The following is a 24483-nucleotide window of genomic DNA, read 5'->3' as shown; positions in this document are numbered from 1 at the left end:
ACTTTACAGTATATTCTGTGAAGAGCTTTGAGACGTCTCGAAGACGTGATAAGGCAGTATAAACAGATGCAAGGCTTATTATTATTATTATACACTGTTGTAGTACAGAGACAGTCCACCGGGCCCATCAGGTCTTCACAGAAGCTTGGCTCCAACCCATTCTCCTGCTCACTCGCCAAAGCCAGGAATCTTCTAATCATCTCTTGAACTCCCAGAAGAGGGCTGAGAGAATCACAGTATAAAATCACAGCCTCAGGGCTGCATTGAAAAATTCTTCTTTTTAAGTCAGTCAATATAACCAAAAGATTTCAAATCTCTCCATATAAACAGTAATCTCCCATCCCTGCTACCGCTTAGACAGTCTCTACTTCCCCTTCTTTTAATGGGATGGCGAAAACGGGACTGAATACTCCCACTGAGTGTTATTCTTAGGTTCTTAGTATTGTGTGACATGAATGAGATGATCTCAACAATCAAAGTGCAAGTTGCCGTTGTTGGTTGGTGGAAGAAATCGTCTTGGATGCTGCTGTTCCTCGGGACCACAATGGTATGTGATTCTTTATTGAGGTTCGGGTAGATCTGACCTCTTTCTTTCTCTCTCTCTCTCACTCTCTCGCTCTCAGATGGAAACTCCAACAGAACCACAGTCAAACCTCAACAAAGTGACGGGTTCTGATGTGACAGGAAGCAGGCACTGAAAGACAACAACAAAATCAGGTCAGGAGGCCGCGCACCACTCAAAGCCACAGTGAACTTTCTCGGCAAATATTAACGTTATCGTAATGTGATGTGATTCCGACAAGTCCCAGCTGGAAACCGGGTGGCTTCTCTTGAGCCAAGCAGCGTGCAGATTTCTTTTGGCGGCTTTTTTGCCCAAGTAGTATTAGCGCAGGTCTCAGTGCTCAGCTTGGCTAGGTATGTAGCACTCTCAATTCTGGGTCAGAAGGATGTGGTTTGAAGCCACTTTTTGCTCACGGTTCAGGCTTCAGTGCAGTCAGTGCTGGCGAAGCACTGGATTGTCAGACCTCCTGCCCTTTGAACAGGACGTTATCAACCTGTTCAGGCGGACTTTACAAATCCCTCAACACTAGCAGGAATCTGCCAATACACTGGCCAACGATTCTCCCAGATTAATTGATCATTCCCTTCATCACTGACTGTTTGTGGGGACGTCGCTGGGCGCCATTGGCTACCGCGTTTGCCCCCCAACAACATTGTTATGATTATTGTTATTAATTTATTATTATTGTTGTTATTGTTATTATTATTACTATTATTGTTATTATTGTTCGTGTTCTTGTTATTGTTGTTACCATTGTTATTGTTGTTGTTATTATTGTTGTTATCATTGTTATTATTGTTGTTATTATTACTATTATCGTTATTATTGATTATTATTGTTATTGATTATAATTATTACAATAATCAGGTTGTGATGGATTGAGAGCAGCAGCAGGAACCGCCCACCGGGCGCTGACCCACCTCTGATTGGCTGCCGGTGCAAGCCCCTCCCTTGTGATGGACAGGCGCTCTGCTGGTGTTCCGATTGGTTCGAGGAAACGCTCCGGTGATTGGCGGAGGGCTGTCAATCAGAGGGTAAGGCGGGGCTTTGGCATTGGCTGGCTGGTGATTGGCGGAGCGGCCTTTGGGCTGGGCGGCGATTAGTGATTGGCGAAGCGGCCTGTCAATCAGCAGTGGGGGCGGTGGATGGTGACTGGTGGAGCGGGCTGTCAATCAGAGGGTAAGGCAGGTGTCGGCATCGGCTGGTCGGTGATTAGCGGAACGGCCGTTGGAGTGGGCGGCGACTGGTGATTGGCGGTGCGGCCTGTCAATCAGCAGAGGGGCGGCGGCTGGTGATTGGTCGAACGGCCACTTAGGTGGGCGGTGACTTTGATTGGCTGAGCGGCCTGTCAGTCAGGCGAGGGGACGGCGGCTGGTGATTGGCGGAGCGGCCATTGGGGTGGGCGGCGGCCCGCGGGACCGGGACAGGAATGGCGGAGGCGGCGGCGGCAGGTGAGGAGCGATCGCGGCGGCCGTTGCTATGGACCGGGTGCGCCTGGCAACGGGGTAGGCCTCAGCCCCGACCCCCCGCCCGCAGACCCCCCCGACCCCCACAGGCCGCACGGGGCAGAGTGAGGCGGTGCCGGGCTCTGGGGTGCGGGGGGTCTGTGTTTGGGTATCTGTCTGTGTGTCGGTGTCAGTGTGTGTCAGTGAGTGTGGGTCTGTCAGTGAGTGTGTCAGTGCGTGTGTCAGTGTGTGTGTGTCAGTCAGTGTGTCAGTGTGTGTGTGTCAGTGTGTGTCAGTGTGTGTGTGTGTGTCAGTTGTGTGTGTGTGTCAGTGTGTGTGTCAGTGTGTGTGGGTCTGTCAGTGTGTCAGTGTGTGTCAGTGTGTGTGTGTATGTGTGTCAGTGTGTGTGTGCCAGTGTGTGTGTGTGTGTCAGTGTGTGTGTGTGTGTCAGTGTGTGTGTGTGTCAGTGTGTGTCTGTCAGTGTGTGTATGTGTGTCAGTGTGTGTGTGTCAGTGTGTGTGTGTGTCTGTCAGTGTGTCTGTCAGTGAGTGTCTGTCAGTGTGTGTGTGTGTCTGTCTGTGTCTGTCAGTGTGTGTGTGTGTGTCTGTCTGCGTATCAATCAGTGTGTGTGTGAGTCTGTCTGTGTGTGTGTTAGTGTGGGGATTCAGTGTGTGGGGGTCAGTGTGTGGGTGTGTGTAAGCGCTCTGGGACACTACCCTGCGTGAGGGGCGCTATATAAATGCAAGTTGTTGTTGTTATTGTTGTCGACAAGTGTGTGAGCCAGTGTGCGGGTCAGTATGTGGGTCAGTGTGTGGGTCAGTATGTGGGTCAGTGTGTGGGCTGAGGTGAGATGCTGACTCTCCTGATACTGTCCCTAGATTTGATTTTACTCTTATTGATTTGACTCCCTGTGCACATGTAAATGTTACCGGTGGGTAATACATATTTATGCAAATGATTCTTATTAGCATTACACATACTTTTCTGTGGCTTGTTTTTGGGGGTGTTTTGGAATTCAGTGTCTTGTCATTCTGGTCAAAAACAATCGTGGAAGAATTCTGGGTTCTTATAAAGTAATGCGAGCAGGATCTGTCTGTTCTTATTAATAATAATAATAAACCTTGTGCTTGATATAGGGCCTTATCAGGTCTTCGAGGCGTCTCAAAGCGCTTGACAGGACACGCCGTACAGTGAATTGGCTGTGTATTGTTTCGGGCGAAACGCGGCAGCCAATTCCGCAGAGCGATGTTCCACAAACAGTCGTGGATTGAAGTGACCGAATTATTAGTATTCAATGGTTTTTTTTTCTTACCTGTTATGTATATACTATCAATGCTGAGACTCCATTTGGTGAAAGTGAAACAATTGATCCGAGAGAGAGAGAGAAAAAGCGAGAAAACGTTTCGGGCGAGCATTTTTATACCCGCTAAACAGATGGGGGAGGGGGAAAACCATATTTGTGGTGGAAATGATAGCGTCAGCGTGTAGAGAGATTTTTTAACAAGGTGCATTTTTTGTTGTTACGCGACTGGATTGTATTAATTTTAGTTGGGGTGTTTCCTGTTGACTGAACGTTGTGCGAACATTTCAGGGTTTATGTATATGGTGGGTGGTTGTAGGTCAGGGGTGGGGGTTGGGAAATCTGGCCCTTTTAGGTGGCAGGGGAGCAGGTTGGCGTAAGTAAGTAGGAATAAGTCTGAGCAGTGAATTGTGATGCTGTGACGGAATTTCAGCAGCGTGAGAAAATAGGTGCTGAGTCTGAGAAACCTGCCTCGCCCACAGAGGAAATATTGTCACTCACTGATACTCCTATTGTTCTCTGTTTGGGCAGATTACATCGCCATACTATCAATATTGTCAATTGATCTGGAAAACCTCTTGGCTCTACCCACTCACTCGGTTCATGGATTCCTCTTGATTAGCCAGTCCTTTGTTTGGCTAGAGCGCGAGAGAGAGCGAGAGAGAGAGAGAGTGCAGAGTGCAGGTGTCTGCAAAGAGAGGGGAGATGCTCAGCATCTGGCTACCAGTGCCCCACCTGCCTGAATGCCTCAGCACAGATTATCAAAAGGGTTGAAAAATGTATTTTAATTTACAACTGAATGTACTGGTTAAATGGTCAAAGTGTGTGGGATTGTGAAATATTCTGTGCATCTTTTTGTAGCTGTGTTTGACTCTGATCCAGACGAGCATAAGAGTATGGGAAATTGCGCTGTTAAATACTGTTAGCATCATTTTCTGTTTGCAGTCTCTATCCAACTGTTTTTTCTCTGCCTGTGCATGTAATTGACTGAAATGGAACGGATGGCTGACCGGCAGTGTGAGCAGGCATCTGAGAGTCTCTGGGTGTCTGTATAAAGACTGGATGTGGTGTATGCACATACTCACCTGGCAGGAATGTGGGAAACATGGGTCTGGTTTGCGACACAAGCCTTTCATTTAAATGTCTCTATGTGAACATATCTTACAGAACAATGTACCAGCACAGACTGAAGGCCCTTGGTGTGACAATCTTAATGTATTCGATCTTCCTCAGGGTGAATAAAGATGTTTAAGGTCACAGCCAGCTAAATTCCTTTAATTCTATTTGCTCCGAGAAGTGTTCAATGATACAGGCTGTTTGTGGCAGGGCTATAGATGGCGGTTCGATCCATTTGTAAGGCTCAAGGATATACTCGGGTTTAAATCGGGTGCGGAGGAGAGGAATGGCATTGGAATGGAGTGTATGAAATCAAGAGCATTAGTCAGGGGCAAGCGATTAAAGCCCACACATATCCAGTTAGTTCCAATACAAACCACAAAACACTACATTGGGACTGAACTATAGTGCCTTTGTCCATCTTCCTATCGACTCCTCAGAACATAATTGTGAAATCGAGTTAAACGGCAATCATCTATAGGGAACAACACAATTGAATAGATTAACAAAACCATCAGCACAGCCTGAGTGGCAGAAAGTGGAGCAAACAAGATCTGGGGTTGCACAGCTAAAGGGTTCGACCATGTACCATAGGATTGACACTTCACTTGTGTGATAAAGAGCGTGGCTCTGTCCACTGCCTGTTAGGATTGTGCACAAATCTGGTCGCTCTGTTACAGAACCGCCATGTTCACTTTGGGAAGGGAGCAAAGACAATTTGGTTGAAATTCTTCACCCGAGTTATGAGGAGAGGCCACAGCGAGCAAGAATATTCATACTAGAGAAAAGAAGGCACAGAGGAGATCCAGAGTATTCAGATCCCAAAGACAACAGATAAAGCGATCCCTAATAATAATAATAATAATTATCCTTGCATTTGATATAGCGTCTTATCATGTCTTCGAGACGTCTCAAAGCGCTTCACAGAATAATGTAAAGTGTAGTGACTGTATATTTTGTGGGAGAAACACGGCAGCATAGCAATGTCTCACAAACAAATTTAGATGAACTTGACCTCCATTTAATCATTGCAGTATGGTTGTTGAATGCAACCGCTGTTTTATTTCCTTAGAATAGGACTGCTCTTGAATGTGCAATTTATCTCATTTGGAATCCACAGAGGAAAGAAGTTTCCATTCAATGTCATAAACTGATGTTGAAACAAACAATGCCTCCTTATGCTTACCCTACCATCAGCAGCTTGTTATGCCAATAAACTAAACACTTCATTGGATTTAATGGCTTGACTCAGCTTCATACTTTGTGCACAGAGGGTATTTTCCAGTTGTGTGAGATTATTTTAGTAATCCTGTAAACATCGCCGCCCGAAATGACCAAATACTTGGCACGAGTTCAAAAACCACACAGTTAATAAGGCTGTGTAGAATTAGCTGCTGCGTTTCGCCCACAAAATACACAGTCACTCCACTTTACAGTGTATCCTGTGAAGCGCTTTGACGTCTCAACGATGTGATAAGGCGCTGTATCAAATGCCAGGATTATTATTATTATAATTGTTTCGGGTGTGTAAGGTGTGTCATCCTGGCTCAGTTGGTGACACTTGTCTCGGAGTCAGGTTGTGGGTTCAAGCCCCAAGTCAAGACTTGGAACTTGCACGCCAAGTCCTAACACACCAGGGCAGTGCTGGGGCATATGTTATATTATCAGAGGAGCTGTCTGCCTGTTTAAGTTGACATTAAAGATCTCTATAAACAGCTGTGCCATCAAAACCCCCATTTCTGAACCAGGTAATAGCTTAATAATGAATAATAAACCCATTTGACTCACCGCCTTATCGTGTCTTCGAGACGTCTCAAAACGCTTCACAGAATATACTGTAAAAGTGTAGTGGCTTTATATTTTGTGGGCGATACGCCGCAGCCAACCGTGCCCAGCGGTGTCCCACAACAGTCGTGCACCAAGTGATCAAATTATTAACGTTATTTTTATTAGCATGCCATTGCTCAGTATTTAAGGTGGTTTTCATATTCTGAAGGAGAGTTACAACATTTAGGCTGGCCGCAGAGTATTCATCCATTGGCAACTTTGGCCGTTCAAATTCTTTATTTATTAATTTACACAAACAAAACAACTGTAATCGTTTCCTAGCCTACAATATCCTCAGTTACCAACAGTGCTTTTAGATATCCATCTGGCCCTGAAGAGTTTGTGTACAGCGAGCACAGACTACAATACACGTACTGTTAGAGATAAATCACAGGCAAAATCTGAGTAATACCTTAATAACGGCCTTTTGTTAAGTGAATAAGGATTCACTTCAGCAAAGAGACTCAGAGGTCAGACCTTCAGCCTCTCCATCCCACATTCCCTTCACCTCGTTCCCTCTCTTGCCTCCTTCAAGGCCCGTCTCAAGACCCTCCTCTTCAACCGCGCCTTCGGTCACCTGCCTCCCTCTACCCTCCCTGCCCTCCACACCCCCCCGATCCCAACCCCCATCTCGGGTCCAAATCCCTGACTGTCCAGCACCTTGGGATGTCCTCCCTACGTGAAAGGCGCTGTGTCAGTGTCATGTGTGGTTGTTACTGATCAGCTGGTTTGAAGATTATGGGTAAAATGGTTCCGTTTAAATTCTTCATCTTGAGAGCTTGACATTTAAGGTAGATTTGTGCCAAATTATTGTTGGCAAATTACAGAATTTTCCAAACAAAATGGAGCATTTAAAGAGAACACTTTTGTTTTTAATGTTGAGACAGACGAGCATGAAACCAAAAGAAAAGTACAGGGTGGAAATAACAGCTTCCGTTTGTTTTTGAATGAACAAACAAATGTGTAATACAGGGAGGTATTTTTCCCATTTATTGTCATTTGGGTCCCAGAAAGGTTATAAGGTGGGTTTGGGGAGGAATGTACAGACCATTCATAGCCCACATACACTGATCTCCCCTAATGCCTCCTCACCACATTCTTTAATATTTCTACTTATCAATTATCAACCATCTTTCTTGAATCACTGATTGAATCACCAGATTGCTTGTTTTGTCGAATAATCCTGAACACTTGTCAGAAACACCCTGACAACGGTCGAGGAGTGTTACTTGCAGGTTTCAGTGGCTAGGTCTGAACAGACCGATAAGACAGTAACCACCTGGAATGAGAAATCTCTTTCTATGGATAACCGACCAGAAGTAATCGAGATAACTTTCAGAAAGTTAGAAGAAAGTACAGGAAGGCGAGTGAAGCAACCGAGCAAGTAGAAGTTAAAAATTGATTACTGCAATCACCTCGCAATCCATCCACTGCACTTTACAGCAACTTCTGTGAAGGACTTTAGGAAATCCTGATGCCTTGATCAGGCGCTATATCAAATGCAAGGATTATGTATCAGTTTTAACTTTCTCTTCTTTCCTCTTTTATCTCGTAGATAATATAAACGCTCTCCGGCAGTGCAGTGCTTTTCCTTCTGATGGATGAAGAGCCTTCCAGACCACAGCCCCATGGCCAGCCCTGCAGTCAGCCCCATGGCCAGTCCTGCAGTCAGCCCCAACTCCTCCTCTTCTGATAACCTCAGTGCTGATGAACTAGAGCTTCTGGCAAAGCTCGAGGAGCAGAACAGGTGAAGGCACAAATAATAAGTAATAATAATAATAATGCTTGCATTTGATACAGCGTCTTATCACGTCTTCGAGACGTCTCACAGGATATACTGTAAAGTGAATTTTTGGGGCAAAAGGAGGCAACCAATTGCGCACGGCAGCGTCGCACAAACAGTCGTGGATTGAGTGACCAGATTATTATTATTTTTTAATTTATTGTTTTGAATGGATTATTACCTCCGGAAAAGCAATCCGCCAATCGACTAACGACCGGGTTCCTACTTACTGCCGGTAAAAAGAGGGGTGTGGATTAAGCAAACTGGCCCAACATTTCACCCTACCCGGCCAGGAATCGAACCCAGGTCCTCTCGCTTGCGAGGAGAGTGCTCTGACCAATGAGCTACAGGACTACACAACACAAGAAAACTGCTTTATTATAGCTTACCCCGCTCACTGCTTTCTGTGTTGCTTCTCTTTTTCTCTCTTTCTCTCTCTCTGCACAATAATATTAACAATAATATCAACAATAATCTCTGCAGATTATTCAGAACTCTGCAACTCACTCAAATGTTTCATTCAAAGGACAGTACAGCTGACAATGGATTAATAAGGAAACGCTCTATCAACTGAGTGGGGGTGTTGGGGTTGTGTGTGTGGGTTGGTGTTTGTGTTGTGTGTGGGTGGGTGTGATGTGTAGGTGGGTGTGGTTGTCTGTGTTGTGTGTGATGTGTGGGTGGGTGGGTGGGTGTGATTTGTGAGTGTTGTGTGTGTATGTGTGTGGGTGTATGGTGTGTATGTGTGTGGGTGTGTGATGTGTTTGTGTGTGAGTGTGTGATGTGGGTGTTGTGGGTGTGATGTGTGTGTGTTGTGGGTGTGTGTGTGTATATATATATATGCACAGCTCACTGGAGGCCTCTGGTGACAGAAGTCAAGTAATGTTTCATTGCATAATGTAGGGATTGTTATAAATCCTTCCATTTCTTATATCACTTTATCTCTTTATCCAGACATCTTGAAACACTTCACAGAATTCACTGTAAAGTGTAACGAATATGTATTAGTAGGAAAACGCTGCAACTAATTTGCGCACAGCAGTGTCCCACAAACAGCCATGAAGTGAATGATCAATTTTATCTACGGGATTATTAAATAATTTATTATTATAACCGACCCCACAGTTAATTGTTCACCTCATGACCGCTTGTGATCTTATTTTGCCGCATTTGAAGACAAAAATATTCACTGCACTTGAGAGTAATTCATGTAAAAGTGCTTTCCACCTGGTAACGTGTGATTTTTAAAATGCAAGCTCTTTTGCAAGAAAATAACTGTTGAGTGAAGTGAAGGTTTTTCAATTAACACATGGCATCACACGTGTGAAACGCAATATTCAACAGCTTCTCTTTAACATGTAGGTTGCTAGAGGCTGACAGCAAACTGCTGCGGTCTGTGAATGGTTCCCGGAGGAACAGCGGATCCTCACTGGTGTCCAGCTCCTCGGCTTCAAGTAACCTAAGCCAGTTAGAAGAGGACACGTGGATCCTATGGGGAAGGCTGATCAACGAATGGGAGGAAGTGCGTAAAAAGAAAGAGAAACTGCTGCGGGTGAGACAAAACAAGATATCGTCCCATCATTCTCAAAATGGGGGCAGTTCAACAACAACAACAACTTGCATTTATATGTCCTGTAGCTCAGTGGTTAGAGCAATTGCCTCGCAAGCGAGAGGAACTGGGTTCGATTCCTTGGCAGGCAATACCTTGAACAAGTTTCCTTACTCCACACACACACACACGCCTCTGTTTACCCAACAGTAAGTAGGAACCCGGTTGTTAGCCAATTGGTGGATCGCTTTTCCGGGGTTAATAATCCCTTCAAAATAAATTAAATAATAATAATTTGGTCACTCAATCCATGACTGTTTATGGGACGCTGCTGTGCGCAGTTGGCTGTCGGGTTTCGCCCACAAAACACACAGTCACTACACTTTACAGTGTATCCTGAGAAGAGGCAATTCCAGAGGCATGGGGCAAGCAGTGTAGTGGGGTAGGAGTAGATTGAAGGAATACAACAACAACAAGATTGCATTTATAGAGCGCCTTTCACGTCGGGAGGACGTCCCAAGGCGCTGGACAGTTGGGTCGGGACCCAAGCAGGGGGGAACTGGTCAGGGTGAGGGGAGGGAAGGGAGGGAGCGAGGAGGGGTTAGAGAGTCGAGAGGGGAGCTGAAGGCTCGGTTGAAGAGAAGGATGGAGAATAGAGGAGAAGGATGGAGAATCGAACGGATCAATTGTCCAAATCAAATTGGTCAATCACTTCATGGCTGTTTGTAGGACGTGGTCGTCTGCAAATGGCTACTGGGTTTGCCTATACAGTCACTACACTTTACAGCGTATCCCGTGAAGCGCTTTGAGATGTCACGAAGACGTGATAAGGTGCTGTATCAAATGCAAGGATTATTATTATTATAAAATGAAGATACATTTATCCTCTTTTCAGGAGCTCATTCGGAAAGGAATCCCACATCATTTCCGGGGAATTGTCTGGCAGTTGCTATGCAATGCTACAGACCTGCCAGTGAAGAATCAGTACTCAGAGCTGCTGAAGATGACTTCTCCGTGTGAGAAGCTGATCCGGAGGGACATTGCACGCACTTACCCTGAGCACGATTTCTTTAAAGGACAGGACAGCCTAGGACAGGAGGTCTTATTTAACGTCATGAAGGTAAGTGACTGAAATGTGTACTTACAATATGCCATTGATGTCCTGTGAGCAACAGCGGCACATTACATTTATTTAGTGCCTTTCACATCAGGAAAGAAATATTAAAGCACTTCACAAAACTGCAGTGCTAGATGTTGCAGGTGCTGTACTTCAGATGAGACACAACCTGTTTGGAAAGAGAATGTTGTTTCTCCCTGGTGTTTTGGCCAATAATGCCTCCAATAATTCCATCAAAAAAATAATAATAATAATAAATTGGTCGATTCAATCCACAACTGTTTGTGGGACTCCACTGTGCGCAATTGGTTGCCACGTTTTGCCCTCAAAACACACAGTCAATTCACTTTATAGTGTATCCTGTGAAGCGCTTTGAGAGGTCTCAAAGGAGTGATAAAGCGCTGTACCAAATGCCAGGACTATTATTATGATAAATAAAATTGGTCATTCACTTCAAGGCTGTTTGTGGGACGTTGCTGTGCAGAGATTTGAGACTCGGTCCTAGCAAGAAAGGAGCTTTACGAGGTGTAAGGATTGTTTTATTCTCACTGACTGTTTTGCAGGCCTACTCTCTGGTTGATCGTGAAGTGGGATATTGCCAAGGCAGTGCTTTTATTGTGGGGCTCCTACTGATGCAGGTCAGTCTTCAGCAATCCATCAGCATCAGAACTATCCATCTCACTGTGACCACCACAACAACAACAGCGCTTGACAGTGGCGGAGTCTGACCCCAAGCCAGGGGGGAGAGAGGGGGTGGGGAGATGGCCGTAAGCACAATCAAAAAGGAAGGTCTTATGGTGGGGAGGGAGGGGGCGAGGCGGAGGGATTGAGGGAGAGAGAGACAGAGTTTTGGGGTGTAGTGAAGTGGCTGAAGGCACAGCCACCAGTGGTGGAGCGGAGAAGACTGATGTACCAGGGGTTTGGAGTGGGGGGGGGTGGGGGGTGAGACTTGGACAAGGTTGGCAGCCGAGTCTGGATAAGTGTAGGCATTCTCGTTTTTGTTAAAAAAATAAAACAGCACAGAGCGCAAAGGGGGAGGAAAGGGAACGTTCAGATATTGATGGGTTTGGAAGCAACTCAGCAATTATTTATGGCTCGAGAAAGGATAAATTAGATGAGGGGAATTGGATGTTTGTTCTTGTCTTTTTTTTCTTTTCAATGCATTATATGAGATCCATTTTAAAAGACCATTCAATCATTTTTAACTTGCCTGAGTGTGTTTTAATTTAAATGAAAGGGCCTGTAGTTCTCTATCGAGGCGGTTTCTTAGATCCTTAGCATTGAGTTACGTCTTCAAATGCTACGATTATTCTTGTTCTTCCACTTCACAGATGCCGGAGGAAGAGGCCTTTTTGTTGTGTTTGTCCGTTTGATGCAGGAGTACAGACTGAGGGAGCTCTTCAAACCCAGCATGGCAGAGCTGGGACTCTGTATTTACCAGTTTGAATACTTGATACAGGTATCTGTCTGTCTGTCTCTCTGTCTCTCTGTCTGTCTGTCTGTCTGTCTGGCTGGCTGGCTGACTGACTCCTGCTGAAGGGAACAAAATGGCCTATTTTTAAAATAATAAAGGAACTTCTCCCCTCGAGCCTGTTCCGCCATTCTATTCTATAAGATCATGGCTGATCTGTGCCTCAACTCCATTTACCCGCCTTTGCCCCGTATCCCTCGATCCCCTGACCTCACAAACATCTAAATACCTCAGTCTGGATAATATGAATGGATCCAGCCACAATCCACGGCCTTTTGGGGGAGGGAGAGAGACCGATTTTCGCGAGCCTTTGTGTGGAAAAACTGCCTCCTGATTTCACTCCTAAATCCTGACCCCTGACTGTCCAGCGCCTTGGGACGTCCTCCCGAAGTGAAAGGCGTTCTATAAATGCAATTTTGTTGTTGTTGTTATAAATGTCCTGGCTCTAATTTTAAGGTGATGCCCCCCTGCCCCTGTTCTGGATTCCCCCACCCCCAACCAGAGGAAACAGTTTCTCTGTAGCTACCCTATTGAATCCCTTTATTATTGCAAACACCTCAATCAGATCACCCCTCAACTTTCTAAACTCAAGGCAATACAGATCAATAATAAAACGATGAGACTTTTGGAACGTGCTCTTGTATACCTTCTCCAACAGTTTCCCACTATTTCCCAGCAGATACAGCTGTTCCAGTTACTGTCTCTGGAAGGACCCTGTTATGTAGACGGATGCAAAACTATTAAGTCTTGCTTTCTGTACGATGTTGGGGATAATTAAAGATTGAGGGTGTGGAGTGACTGCTCTGGTCTCAAAAAAAACTCCAGCACCATTAATTTTGCAGCAGGTTGATCTTAGCAAGGAAGTTGACATTTATTCCCTGAAGGATTGAGCTGGAGAAGGTTCTCGTTTAGCAAAGCAGGAAGAGCAGAGGCATGTGATCCTGAACAAGGCAGAGAGTTCTGCTCTCTCTTTCTCTCTCGCAGGGATGGATGCCAAAAACAGCTTCCACCAGGAGGTTTTTGCTCTTATGTTTTCCTGTTTCATAAACTGCTTTCAAAAGGCTAAATCGACGTGAGTGAAATGGGAATCAATCGCCTATTTCTGTAGCCCGCTGCACAGTCTAGACAGAGGGCTCCAGAAACATCACACCAATCCACATATCATCTCTGCCCAAGGGTGCCAGCTACAACAACAACAGCAGCAGCAGTTTGCACTTTACAGCGCCCTCCATGCGGGGTGGTGTCTCACAGCACTTGATTTAGCCTTTTGGAGGTAGGTTATGAAACAGGAAAACATAAGAGCAAAAATCTCCTTGGGGCTGTTTTTTGGCATCCATCCCTGACAGAGACAGAGAGAGAGAGACAGAGAGAGAGACAGCACTACCGTAGTAATGAGGCCATTTTAAAATAAAGAGCTATATTGATATATATTTTTCTCGTCGTGTACCAGACAGGTTTGTGGCTGCAGCTGTGCTGTGCCAATTCTCTCACTCTGATAATTAGTGATTTGCAAGTGATGTATTTCTTTTTTCTCTCAGGAACAGTTGCCTGAACTGAATGTGCACTTTCGGTCCCAGAGCTTCCACACCTCGATGTACGCCTCCTCCTGGTTCCTGACTATTTTTCTGACCACCTTTTCCCTGCCGCTCGCTACGAGAATAGTTGACATATTTATGTATGAGGTAAGATATGGGGGGTGATGTTGATTAGCACAGACCATATAATAATAAATAATAATAATAATCCTGGCATTTAATACAACGCCTCATCACGTCTTCGAGACGTCTCAAAGCTCTTCACAGGATGCACTGCAAAGTGAAGTGACTGTATATTTTGTGGGTGGAATTCGGCAGCTAATTGCGCACAGCAGCGTCCCATAAACAGTCGTGGATTGAGTGACCACATTACACGACACTACAGAACTCTACAATTTGCCAACAGTTAACAGTCAATTCTTGATCCTGCTGTACGCCAGTTCCTAAGATTCGGAATGACAGGAATCCCTGTGGGGATCACTAACAACTCATTGACATCTGGACTTCACAAATGGCCTCAGTGGTAGCGCTCTAACGTCTGAGTCATGGGTTCATGCCCCAAGTTGGGACTTGGACCTCATGTAGTCTACCCTGACACTCCAGTCAAGTGTTTGCGTGCCACTACTGTGCGCAATTGGCAAGCGGTTTCCACAGTTCCCATATTTACTCGGCATCTCCTCTATGTTGGAATTACCCAACACCTGAAAATTCTCTTCGTGTCGACAGGGTTTGGAAATTGTATTTCGTATCGGAATCTCTATTCTTCAGTTCAACCAAGCGGAACTTGTACAACTTGACATGGAGGGAATGTCTCAGGTAAAAATAACCCTCTCAGAGTTACCAGCACACAGTGTGGCAGCTGTTATTTGTCGCTGTGTCAATTATTAATGACCCGATGGCTTTAGTTCACCAGTGTATTGAGGAAAGGGATAGGAGCTGTTTTTGCAGATGTGATTAATTCTTAATGTCCTACTCAGCAAAATTCTTTATAGAATGAAACTCAAATCTATTCTCGAGATCTGGTCTATCTGCACTGATAACTATTCAGGAGACCTTGAATGGAAGTTCGTTCCTGTGTCTCCTGTTCATTCCCTCAAAGTTACATGTCAGATTTTGGCAGTGGAAAAAAATGCTCTTGAAAACAAACTCAGTCAGTGGGTCACTCCATAGCAAGTTACACAGAGACCTCAGCCTCTCAGGTCACTTTCCCTTGACCTGTAATAAAAACAGAGGTCGCTGGGAACACTCAGCAGGTCAGGCAGCGTCTATGGAGAGAGGAAATTGATGTGTTTTAAGTGGAAAGATCTGAATTTAAGGAACACGTTTTCTTAAACACAGATGAATCAGTTTTGTACCTTGGTGTAGCCCTGGCTGTCAGCCAAGATGCAGGTTTTAAATTTTTGATAAGACTTTTTCCTTGTGTTGAGTTTTTAAATCAATTTTGTGTTTGACTTTGTTGCCTGCAACAACAACTTGCATTTACAAAGCGTCAACAACAACAACAACTTGCATTTATACAGCATCCTTCACGCGGGGCAGTGTCCCGGAGAGCTTGACACTAGCGGAGTCTGAAGCCGAGCCAGGATGTAAGAGGGAGGGGGCAGGTGACCTTATGCACGATCAAAGACTGGCCTGACAGTCTCGCTTAGATTCTAGATGACGTCACCAGATCTGTTACTAACATGGCAGAGACACGGAGGGCTTCCATCATGTTGATCACCACGGTTTGCTCATCTCTGGGGTGTTCTTGGAACATTAAATTTCGGCACCCGTCAATTATATTTTGTAAAATCCTCAGACTTTGATTTGATGTGAAGAACGCTATATAAATGCAAATTAGCCCGTGAGATTATTGCAGCCTTGAAACGTCCTTAACCCTCCCTGGGCTAAAGCTCTGGAATACATCGCCTGAAAGTCTGGTAGAAGCCGATTCGATAACAACTTTTAAGAGATAAGTAGATAATTATTTGGGGAGGACAAGATTCCAGGGCGATGAGGAGAGAGCGGGGGAGTGGGGTTGATCAGGGCTATGGGGAGAGAGCGGGGGAGTGGGGTTGATCAGAGCTATGGGGAGAGAGCGGGGGAGTGGGGTTGATCAGAGCTATGGGGAGAGAGCGGGGGAGTGGGGTTGATTTGGAAGCTCTTTTCAAAAAGCAGCACAGATACGATGGGCCGAATGGCCTTCTGTACTGTAATATTCTATGATTCTAATATCTACTTCTTGAACAGCTTTTCTCCTGATCCCCGTCATAATAGTTTATCTCAAGCGAGGCTGTGATTTATTTTCAGATCATTAAAGCCCTATTTAGTTTGAAAAGTCCCTATGGACACTTGCGTGTTGTCTGCATTCCAGACTGCAAGAGGAAAGTGACTTTGATGTCTTTTTTGTGCGTCTCTCCCTTTTACAGCACTTTCAGAAGGTGATCCCGCAGCAATTTGACAGCTGTCCTGACAAACTGATCCTGAGAGCTTATCAGGTCAAGTACAACCCGAAGAGAATGAGGAAGTGAGTACCATAATATAATAATAATAATAATAAGGCATGTGTGTGGAGTAAGGAAACTTGCCCAACATGTCGCCTGACGGGTATTGAATCCAGGTCTCTTGCTGCGAGGCGAGTGCTCTAACCACTGAGCTACAGGAGTCCAGAGGACCAGTACCATGTACAGCCACTCTTGCTGGCCAGTCATTCCCAGCAAATTCTTCCCATTACACCAGAATGTCCAATTATGGCTTAACACACTGTGCAGCTGAACAGTAGCTTAGTTCACTGATTACTTACTGCTGCACGCTGGCAGGTCAATAAACCCAGAGAAATTGAACATGAAGATCAAAGGGAGGCTGGTTTTATGCTTCAAGTCCTGTACACAGGAGATAAAGGAGCAGGTGACACTTCCAGGAGGTTGCATTAAGTGAAAGCCATTTCTTATTGTCCGTGCTTTGCTCCATGATGGGGTAGATTCTCTTTCACAGCCCTTTCTGGTAAATAATAATACAGTGATTTGGTCACTCAATCCACGACTGTGTGTGGGGACGCTGTTGTGCGCAATTGGCTGCCGCGTTTCGCCCACAAAATATACAGTCACAACTCTTTACAGTGTATCCTGTGAAGCGCCTTGAGACGTCTCAAAGACCTGTTGAGGCGCTGTATCAAAACGCCAGGATTATTATTACTCATTCACACACGGTTGTTGGAGTTGGGTTTGGGTTGTTGGGTAGCGGAGCGCAAAATAGAAGCCTTATTCCATTCCCACGTGTGCCAGCAGTGAGTGGGCTGGTGTAGAATACTAACTGTGTGGAAGCATTTACAATGGACAGTAGATTTACTGCTTCGGTTACAAGTCTGAATGATTTCAAAGTTGCAGATGTTACGTAGATGGTGAAAAGCCTTTATTGTTGGCAGATCCTGGGAATGGATTGACTGCTCCTGGTATCCCTTTGTCCTTGTCTGTGGTTTGTGTAGCTCCTACAGAACGTTATGAAGGGGCTTCTTTTAGATGAAGAAATCTTAACAGTGCCCTTACTGTGACTGCCCTCTCAAGTTAAGGGTTACTCAGTCACATCTTTTCAGTCCCCAAAAAAACAAATCGGAGCTGAATGTTTTAATTTTATTTATTTATTAATGGTTTATTGATATCCTGAACAAAACTGGCACAGAGTTTAATAATGAATAAAAAGCTGCGAGTTTCTAAACCGTGCGGGAATACTGTCTCATTCATTCTTACTGGACAAAAGATGTGGTCAGCTCACAGTCGTGTCCGCTGTGTCTGACACCAGGCCACATGCTGGCCGGAGAATGGGGGTCAGTCAGGCCGCCTGGGGTGTGGGTAACGTAACGTGGCTGATATCGGCCTGCCTGCCCATATATTCGTGAGGAGCTGTCAAGGTAACTGAGCAACAACAACAACGCATTACATTGACACAGCTTCTGCCTTTCACGTCAGGAGGATGTCCAAGGTGCTGGATGGACAGTCAGGGATTTGGACCCGAGCGGGAGTTGGGGTCAGGGAGGGCAGGGAGGGTGGGTGTAGGAAGGTGACCAAATGTGCAGTAGAAGAGGAAGGAGGCAAGGCAGTGTGTGAGGCGAAGGGAATGTGGGATGGAGTTCCAGAGGGTGGGGCAGAGAGGTTGAAGGCCTGGCCGCCAATGATGGGTGGGGGAGGAAGGGGATGTGGAGTAGGCCGGAGCCTATGTGTGATTAAACACTGAAATATTGAGCAATGTCACACAGGCGAAGCCTATTCTCTCTGAGGTTGGGAGAGCTTGTGTGGACACTACTTCATGGACCAGCGCTGATGATGGGAACTTCCAACATCTGAATTGGGAAAGAGTTAGTGTTGGGATTAGGTGATGTTCTTTGGCAGTTTCAGGCACCCAGTATTCATTTGTGATCAGTTATCCCATCGTTCTTTGAGTCTCCAGTCAACTCAATCAATCAGCGTTGGGTCAGAAGGCTGTGAGTTCAAGGTCAGGGACTCTATGTATATCAAGGAAGCAGCACATTGTCGGTGGTGCTGTGTTTCAGCTGAGTGTTTAACCAAGGCCCCGTTTAGCTTCTTGAAAAGAATGAAAGAACCTTTGACAGTATTCGAAAAGTGAAAGCAATTTCTCCCCATAACCTGGTCAACAATATACAGGGTATGGTTTGGAACATGGCAGGTCAAGCGACTGCCAGGAGGGTGGAAGGCGAACTGGATGAACTTTGGTCTTCTTTCGCCGGCAAATTCTTACGCTCTTAAGAATCCTCCAGAATTGTTCGTTCACTTGGTGACTATTTGTGGGCCATTGTTGTGGTGCTAATTGGCTCCTGTGTTTGCCTACAAACGTACGCAGAGTTGCCAGTTAACAATTAACAGTAATTACTGTGAAGTGCTCGGGATTATAGACGCTCTTTATCAAAGCCGTGGTTTATTATAGTAATTTGGGCTGATGGTGAGAGGCACCCAGTTGGCTCAGATACAATGTCTTCAATATAAAATAAACCGTGTTCATATATTTATTATTAACCGAGGCTGGCACCGTTCTGACTGATTGCCTGTCAGACATCAGGTCCTGGATAACCCCTAATTTTCTTCAGTTAAATGTAAATCAGACCACCGTTCTCCTCTCCCACTCGGCTCCTGTCACCGCCAACCTACCTGGACCCTCGCTCCCTCCTCCCTGTGAGATCTCCTGGGCGCTGAAGGGGAACTGCATATCAATGCAAATGGTTGTTGTATTGGGATGTGCTTAGTTTAGAAGTTCTCAGCTCAGTTTGCTGACTCGCTGCTCGAGAACGCCTCGTGTGATCCAAACTCTGATTGCGTCCCACAGGCTTGAAAAGGAATACACTACAATCAAGAACAAGGAAATGGAGGAACAGATTGAAATTAAGGTAATGTTTGCAAATCAACTGTTTGTTATCCGGAATCCAACGAGTGAAGCTCAGATCAGACAGATTGCACCGCGTAATCTCTCCACCAGAGGGCGATGCTGCTCTCCGCGCTCGTCCACCAATGTCCTGCCACTGAGTTTAACTAACGTACGGTTTGGACGTGAGACTTACTGAGATCGGTGCTGTCCAACAGAAATACATTGCTGACGAGCCACAGGTGGCTATTGGCCAAACCCTGTTATAGCCCCTGCACTGATGTTAAATAATAATAATCCCGGCATTTGATACAGCGCCTGATCACGTCTTCCAGACGTCTCAAAGCGCTTCACAGGATACACTGTAAAGTGAATTGACTGTGTGTTTTGTGAGTGAAACACGGCAGCCAATTGCGCACAGCAGCGTCCCCACAAACAGCCGTGGATTGTTAGTAGAAAACACCTGACGTACACACATAATACAGGTGAATGTACTTCACGTGTTACTTTAACGTCTACTTAACAAACATCTACCACCCGTTCAATGCACATTGCAGTCTCTGTCTTTCATCAAAGTTTGCGATTCTGGCTTGAAGTTATCCTGCACCGAGCAGAGCGAGGCACTAGTGGGTTCCAGATATTATGAATAACCCGAATACTCTATTGTTTAACAGAGGCTGCGGACAGAAAATCGCCTCCTGAAACAGCGGATTGAAACCCTTGAGAAGGTAATGAGTGTGTGTGTGTGTGCGCGTGTGCAACATGTCTGATGGAGTTGTGACTGAAATGTTAACCCACTTTCCTCTCTCTCTCAATAGTTGCTGCAATAGTTGACCTGCTGAGTGTTCCAGCCACGTCTGTTTTTATTTCAGATTTCCAGCACCTGCAGTATTTTTTCTTCAGTTTTTAAGAGAGTTGATCTGCACCGGTGGACGGACACGTTTAACCCATTAACCTGATTTTCTTCTTTTCTTAAAAGCTGCATCTCCTTCAGAATTTCTAAACCACGAGATGTTGTTGTGTGTGTGTGTGGGTGGGGAGAGGGGGGATTGTGAGGTGGGTGTGGGGGCTGGGGGGATGTGTGTGGTGTGGGTGAGTGTTGTGTGTGTGGTGGTGGGGAAAGGAATTGTGATTGTTATCTGTTTGTTTGGAGTTGGTAGAGAGTCAGTTTGTGCTTCTCTCTCGGCTAACATTGTGGTTAGAGATGCTCTCATTGTGACCAGGTGCTGCTCACAGCTCTCTGTGTTAAGGGTCCACTTCACAGTACTACACGGAGAGAGGGAGATGGAGTGTTTAACAGCTGTGATAATTTAATTAAAACCGTGGATTGGACACTGATAGTTTGGGTCTTCCTGTCACCCACCCACGAAACTTTAAAGCCAGTTTTACCACTACTGCTAGAACCGCTCATAACTTGTAAACATAGTAACCGGAGGAGGCCATTTAGCTCCTCGAGCCTGTTCCACATTCTGTAAGATCATGGCTGATCTGTACCTCAAGACCAATTACCCTGGACAATGTAAATGGATCCAGCCATAATCCACAGCCTTTTGGGGGGAGGGAGAGAGAGACAGATTTCCGCGAGCCTTTGGGTGGAAAAACTGCCTCCTGATTTCTTGTCGTTGTGTGAGTGAGTGTGTGTGAGTGAGTTGAGTGAGTGAATGTGTGTGAGTGTGTGTGTGTCAGTTGTCATTGGGCTTTTTATTGTTGCTACAATACCGGTGTTGGTGACGGTGCTCCTTGTATGAAACTTGCCTTCTTCCTCTCTCTCTCTCTCCTGTGTCTGGATTACCCCTGTAGGAAAGTGCTGCCCTGGCAGATAGGTTGATCCAGGTATGAGATCCCATTTTCCACCACGACAAATCCTATTCACCTGATCTTCCAAAGTGAACAGTATCCATTGCTTGCCTGAAGTCACCTCTCATCTGCATATTGCATGTTCCCCTGCCTGAGCACCAGAACAGTAACCCAAGCCTCAGGTCTAACCTCTCTAACTAGTCATTACACGACTGCATGATCTCACTGCCCCCTCATCCTCCTCGTTGAAGTTCACTGTTTATAAGTGTCTGCATTCTAGAGGCGTGCTTGCTGGGTGTTTTCTGTTGCGAGAATTTGAGCCAAGCTGAATAAACCTGACTTGTCTTCCTATCACTGACGTGACCTATTTGGGAGAGAATGGCACTATGCAAGGTTTGAAGGTCGGGAGGGTGGAGGCCGGGTAGGATGTCAGCTGCATGAGGCAGAAGCCTTTCATTCGAAGTGCTGGATAAGGAGTTTTGTATTTGGAACAAATAAAATAACTGGGACTTGGCCTAGTTTAGGTCGTGTGGTTTGTGTGAAAGAAGTCGGGTTGTGAGGTGAATGTTTTCAATCGCCAAAGATTATTTCACTAACGTCACTGATACCAACTGGGTTTCATAATAATAAATAATAATAATCCTTGCACATGCTACGGCGCCTTATCACGTCTTCGAGACGTATCAAAGTGCTTCACAGGATATGCCGTAAAGTGGAGTGACTGTGTATTTTGTGGGAAAGATGTTGATGTAGGCATAGGGCAGGAATCCCTGGATCTTTATTCAACACCAGGCATTCAGTGAGAGATGAGAATAGACAAACCTGTTTGTAGGTTTGTGGCAATAAAGAGTCCTGTAGCTCAGTGGTGAGAGCACTCGCCTTGCAAGCGAGAGGACCTGGGTTCGACTCCCGGGCAGGTCAGGGTGAAACGTTGGGCAAGTTTCCTTACACCACGTACACGCCTCTGTTTACCAGCAGTAAGTAGGAATCCAGTTGTTAGTCGATTGGTCGATTGCTTATTCCTTAAAAAATAATAATAATAATAATAAATTGGTCTCTTTAATCCACAGCTGTCTGTGGGACGCTGCTGTGTGCAATTGGCTGCCGCGATTCGCCCACAAAATATACAGTCAGTTCGCTTGACAGTGTATCCTGTGAAGCGCTTTGAGACTCTCGAAGTCGTGATAAGGCGCCGTGTCAAAAGCCAGGATTATTAAATGGATCCTTCCCAGAGACCTGCACACGTTTGTCCTTATCTCTAACAGTTCTCTCTCCTGTGAACCTGCTCCAGGGACAAGTGACGAGGGCCCAGGAGGCCGAGGACAACTATGTCATCAAACGGGAGTTGGCTGTCGCGAGGCAACAGTTCAACACGGCCAGCGAGAAACTAGAGGAGGCGCAGAACAGCATCCAGGAGCTGCAGGCAAACAGGGTAAGGACATGGTCAGGTCATCCTCATCTGGCCAATACCCAATATCTGACCATTGGATTTGATTGCTATTGGATTCGTTTTACTCAAATCTTTATTCCAGAAACACTGTTTTTGCTCTAGAACAGTTAGAGGGCTCTCTCTCTCTCCTGCTTTCCCCCTGAATTCAATCGTTGCCCTGAACCTGCTGCTGACTATCCGCAGTCCTTGTTCAGGTTCCTCCAGAATTGTATTGGCTGTACAAACCCAGCTAACGTGGCTCTGACTTGGAGTGCAGGAACGGGTGCTATCGGTAGAGATCTTTCTGGGGGGATGTGCCGGGCAGGTGTTCCTCTCTCAGACGGTTTAACTGTGTACGAGAGCTCACACACATTGAGCGGTGATCTAGTTAAACAGGTGTCAGAACTCCTCCCGACTGTTCACTACCATCTACCGTGAGATTTGATCCAATCTGTCAGATGGAGAAGTTTAAGCATGTTAGCACCCTATAAGCACCCCCTGGAACTCCATCCCACCATCCCTCTGCCTCGCCTCCAAACCCTACCCTCCAACCCCTCCTGGTCCCAACCCCCAGCTCGGGTGTGGATCCCTGACTGTCCAGCGCCTTGGGACATCTTCCTGGCTTGGAAGGCGATACGTTAATGTAATCCTTGCATTTGACACAGCGCCTTATCACGTCTTCGAGACATCTCAAAGCGTTTCCCAGGATACACTGTAAAGTGTAGTGACTGTGTATTTTGTGGGAGAAACACGGCAGCCAATTGTGCCCAGTGACATCTCCACAAACAGCCGTGGATTGAGTGTTATATATTATGATATATATATCATACAGACATCTCATGTCAGCTCATCTGCACGACTGACACCCCACAATAATAATAATAAACTAGGCCTCAGCGGGAGGGGAGAGGTTTGCTTGACAATGTCACACGAGCTGTGGCCACTACTGTTACCTTCCCCTCAGTGCCTTTCAGACTGTTTTGAAATTGCAATCCCAGCAGCTGCCAACCTCATGTTGCTGGTAACCCCTGCCGGCTTGGAGTTGACTTGAATACAGACGGCCTGGTTTGTAGGCAGCTGGGTAAAACCCTTCACGTAAACGACAGTTTATCTGATAAAAAGCAAGCTGTGAAAGCCTTCAGGAGGCAGGGGAGCGAGGGCTTATGGTGTGTGGGGGCCATTATGACACATTGAGCATATAGTCAGGTTGGGTGGAGCCCGTGAGATTTCTGCTAAAACAAAACTGCAACACAGACTTTATTATCTTGGTCAAAAAATGTAAGTTAGCAAAGCTATAATCTGTGTTGCTGCTTCGCTTTGTAATCAGTCAAATCATTCAAACCCTTTTCTTATCTCAATCGGGTGAGGAGAGAGAGAGCGAGAGTGGAGAGAGAGAGCGAGAGAGAGAGCAGTGTTGCTGTGAATCTTTTGGCAGAAAAAGTACTTTGAGGCATGTCAGTGTGCTGGGCTTCATATAAAATGGAAGGAGTGTTGTAGCGTTGGAGACCCAGCCTAATAATGATAATCCTTTATTTGATACAGTGCCTTATCACGTCTTTGAGACGTCTCAAAGCGCTTCACAGGATACACTGTAAAGTGGACTGACTGTGTATTTTGTGGGCGAAATGGAGCAGCCGATTGCGCCCAGCGACGTCCCCACAAACAGCCGTGGATTGAATCTGGGTGAATTGTCTGCTTTTTGCCTATTGGATCCTCAACAACAATAGGAGGTAAAAGCACAGCGGAGCCCGGCTGTGTCTGGTATATTGTTTACCACAGCTTCACCCCTCACAAGTGGTTTCTCTCCCCTATCCCCCACCCCCACCCCCACGAGCCTCTGCCCACAGCAGCCACCTGTCACTAAAATCTTTGGGTCCCTGTTGCCATGACCCCAACTCCTACAGAACAGCAAGTCATTGCAACAGGTGACTCTCCTCACTCACCCAGTGCAGAATTAGAAGGACTTCCATAAGGAGTGTCCGTATATGACTGGGACGCTACTGTGTGCAATTAATTGGCTGCCGCATTTCGCCACACAAAACACACAGTCACTACACTTTGCAGTGTATCTTGTTGTGAAGGAATGTCTCGACGACGTGATAAGGCGCTGTATCGAATGCAAGGATTATTATTATTAATGTTATTTTGATGAGGAGGGAAATCCTGCCTGTGCCTTTAATTACCCTGTCAGCAGTCTGTGGTCAGG

At 45.8% G+C, this 24483-nt stretch overlaps 1 protein-coding gene across 1 annotated transcript in view; it reads left to right on the top strand.

Moving 5' to 3' along the window:
- The first annotated feature begins 1950 nt into the window (after positions 1–1950).
- The window catches only part of LOC103189106 (EVI5-like protein), a 36892-nt gene continuing 14359 nt past the window's right edge, over positions 1951–24483 (top strand). The window contains 14 exon segments of the mRNA XM_042345738.1: positions 1951–2013; positions 7806–7997; positions 9393–9582; positions 10475–10699; positions 11260–11334; positions 12028–12045; positions 12048–12155; positions 13706–13849; positions 14429–14518; positions 16111–16208; positions 19016–19076; positions 19726–19779; positions 20852–20884; positions 22140–22280. Coding sequence (XP_042201672.1) covers positions 7852–7997; positions 9393–9582; positions 10475–10699; positions 11260–11334; positions 12028–12045; positions 12048–12155; positions 13706–13849; positions 14429–14518; positions 16111–16208; positions 19016–19076; positions 19726–19779; positions 20852–20884; positions 22140–22280 — 1383 coding nt within the window. The 5' untranslated portion in view covers positions 1951–2013; positions 7806–7851.

Source organism: Callorhinchus milii, unplaced genomic scaffold (genome assembly GCF_018977255.1).
Source record: "Callorhinchus milii isolate IMCB2004 unplaced genomic scaffold, IMCB_Cmil_1.0 Scaffold87, whole genome shotgun sequence".
Taxonomy (NCBI): domain Eukaryota; kingdom Metazoa; phylum Chordata; class Chondrichthyes; order Chimaeriformes; family Callorhinchidae; genus Callorhinchus; species Callorhinchus milii.
This window is presented reverse-complemented; position numbering and strand designations above follow the sequence as displayed.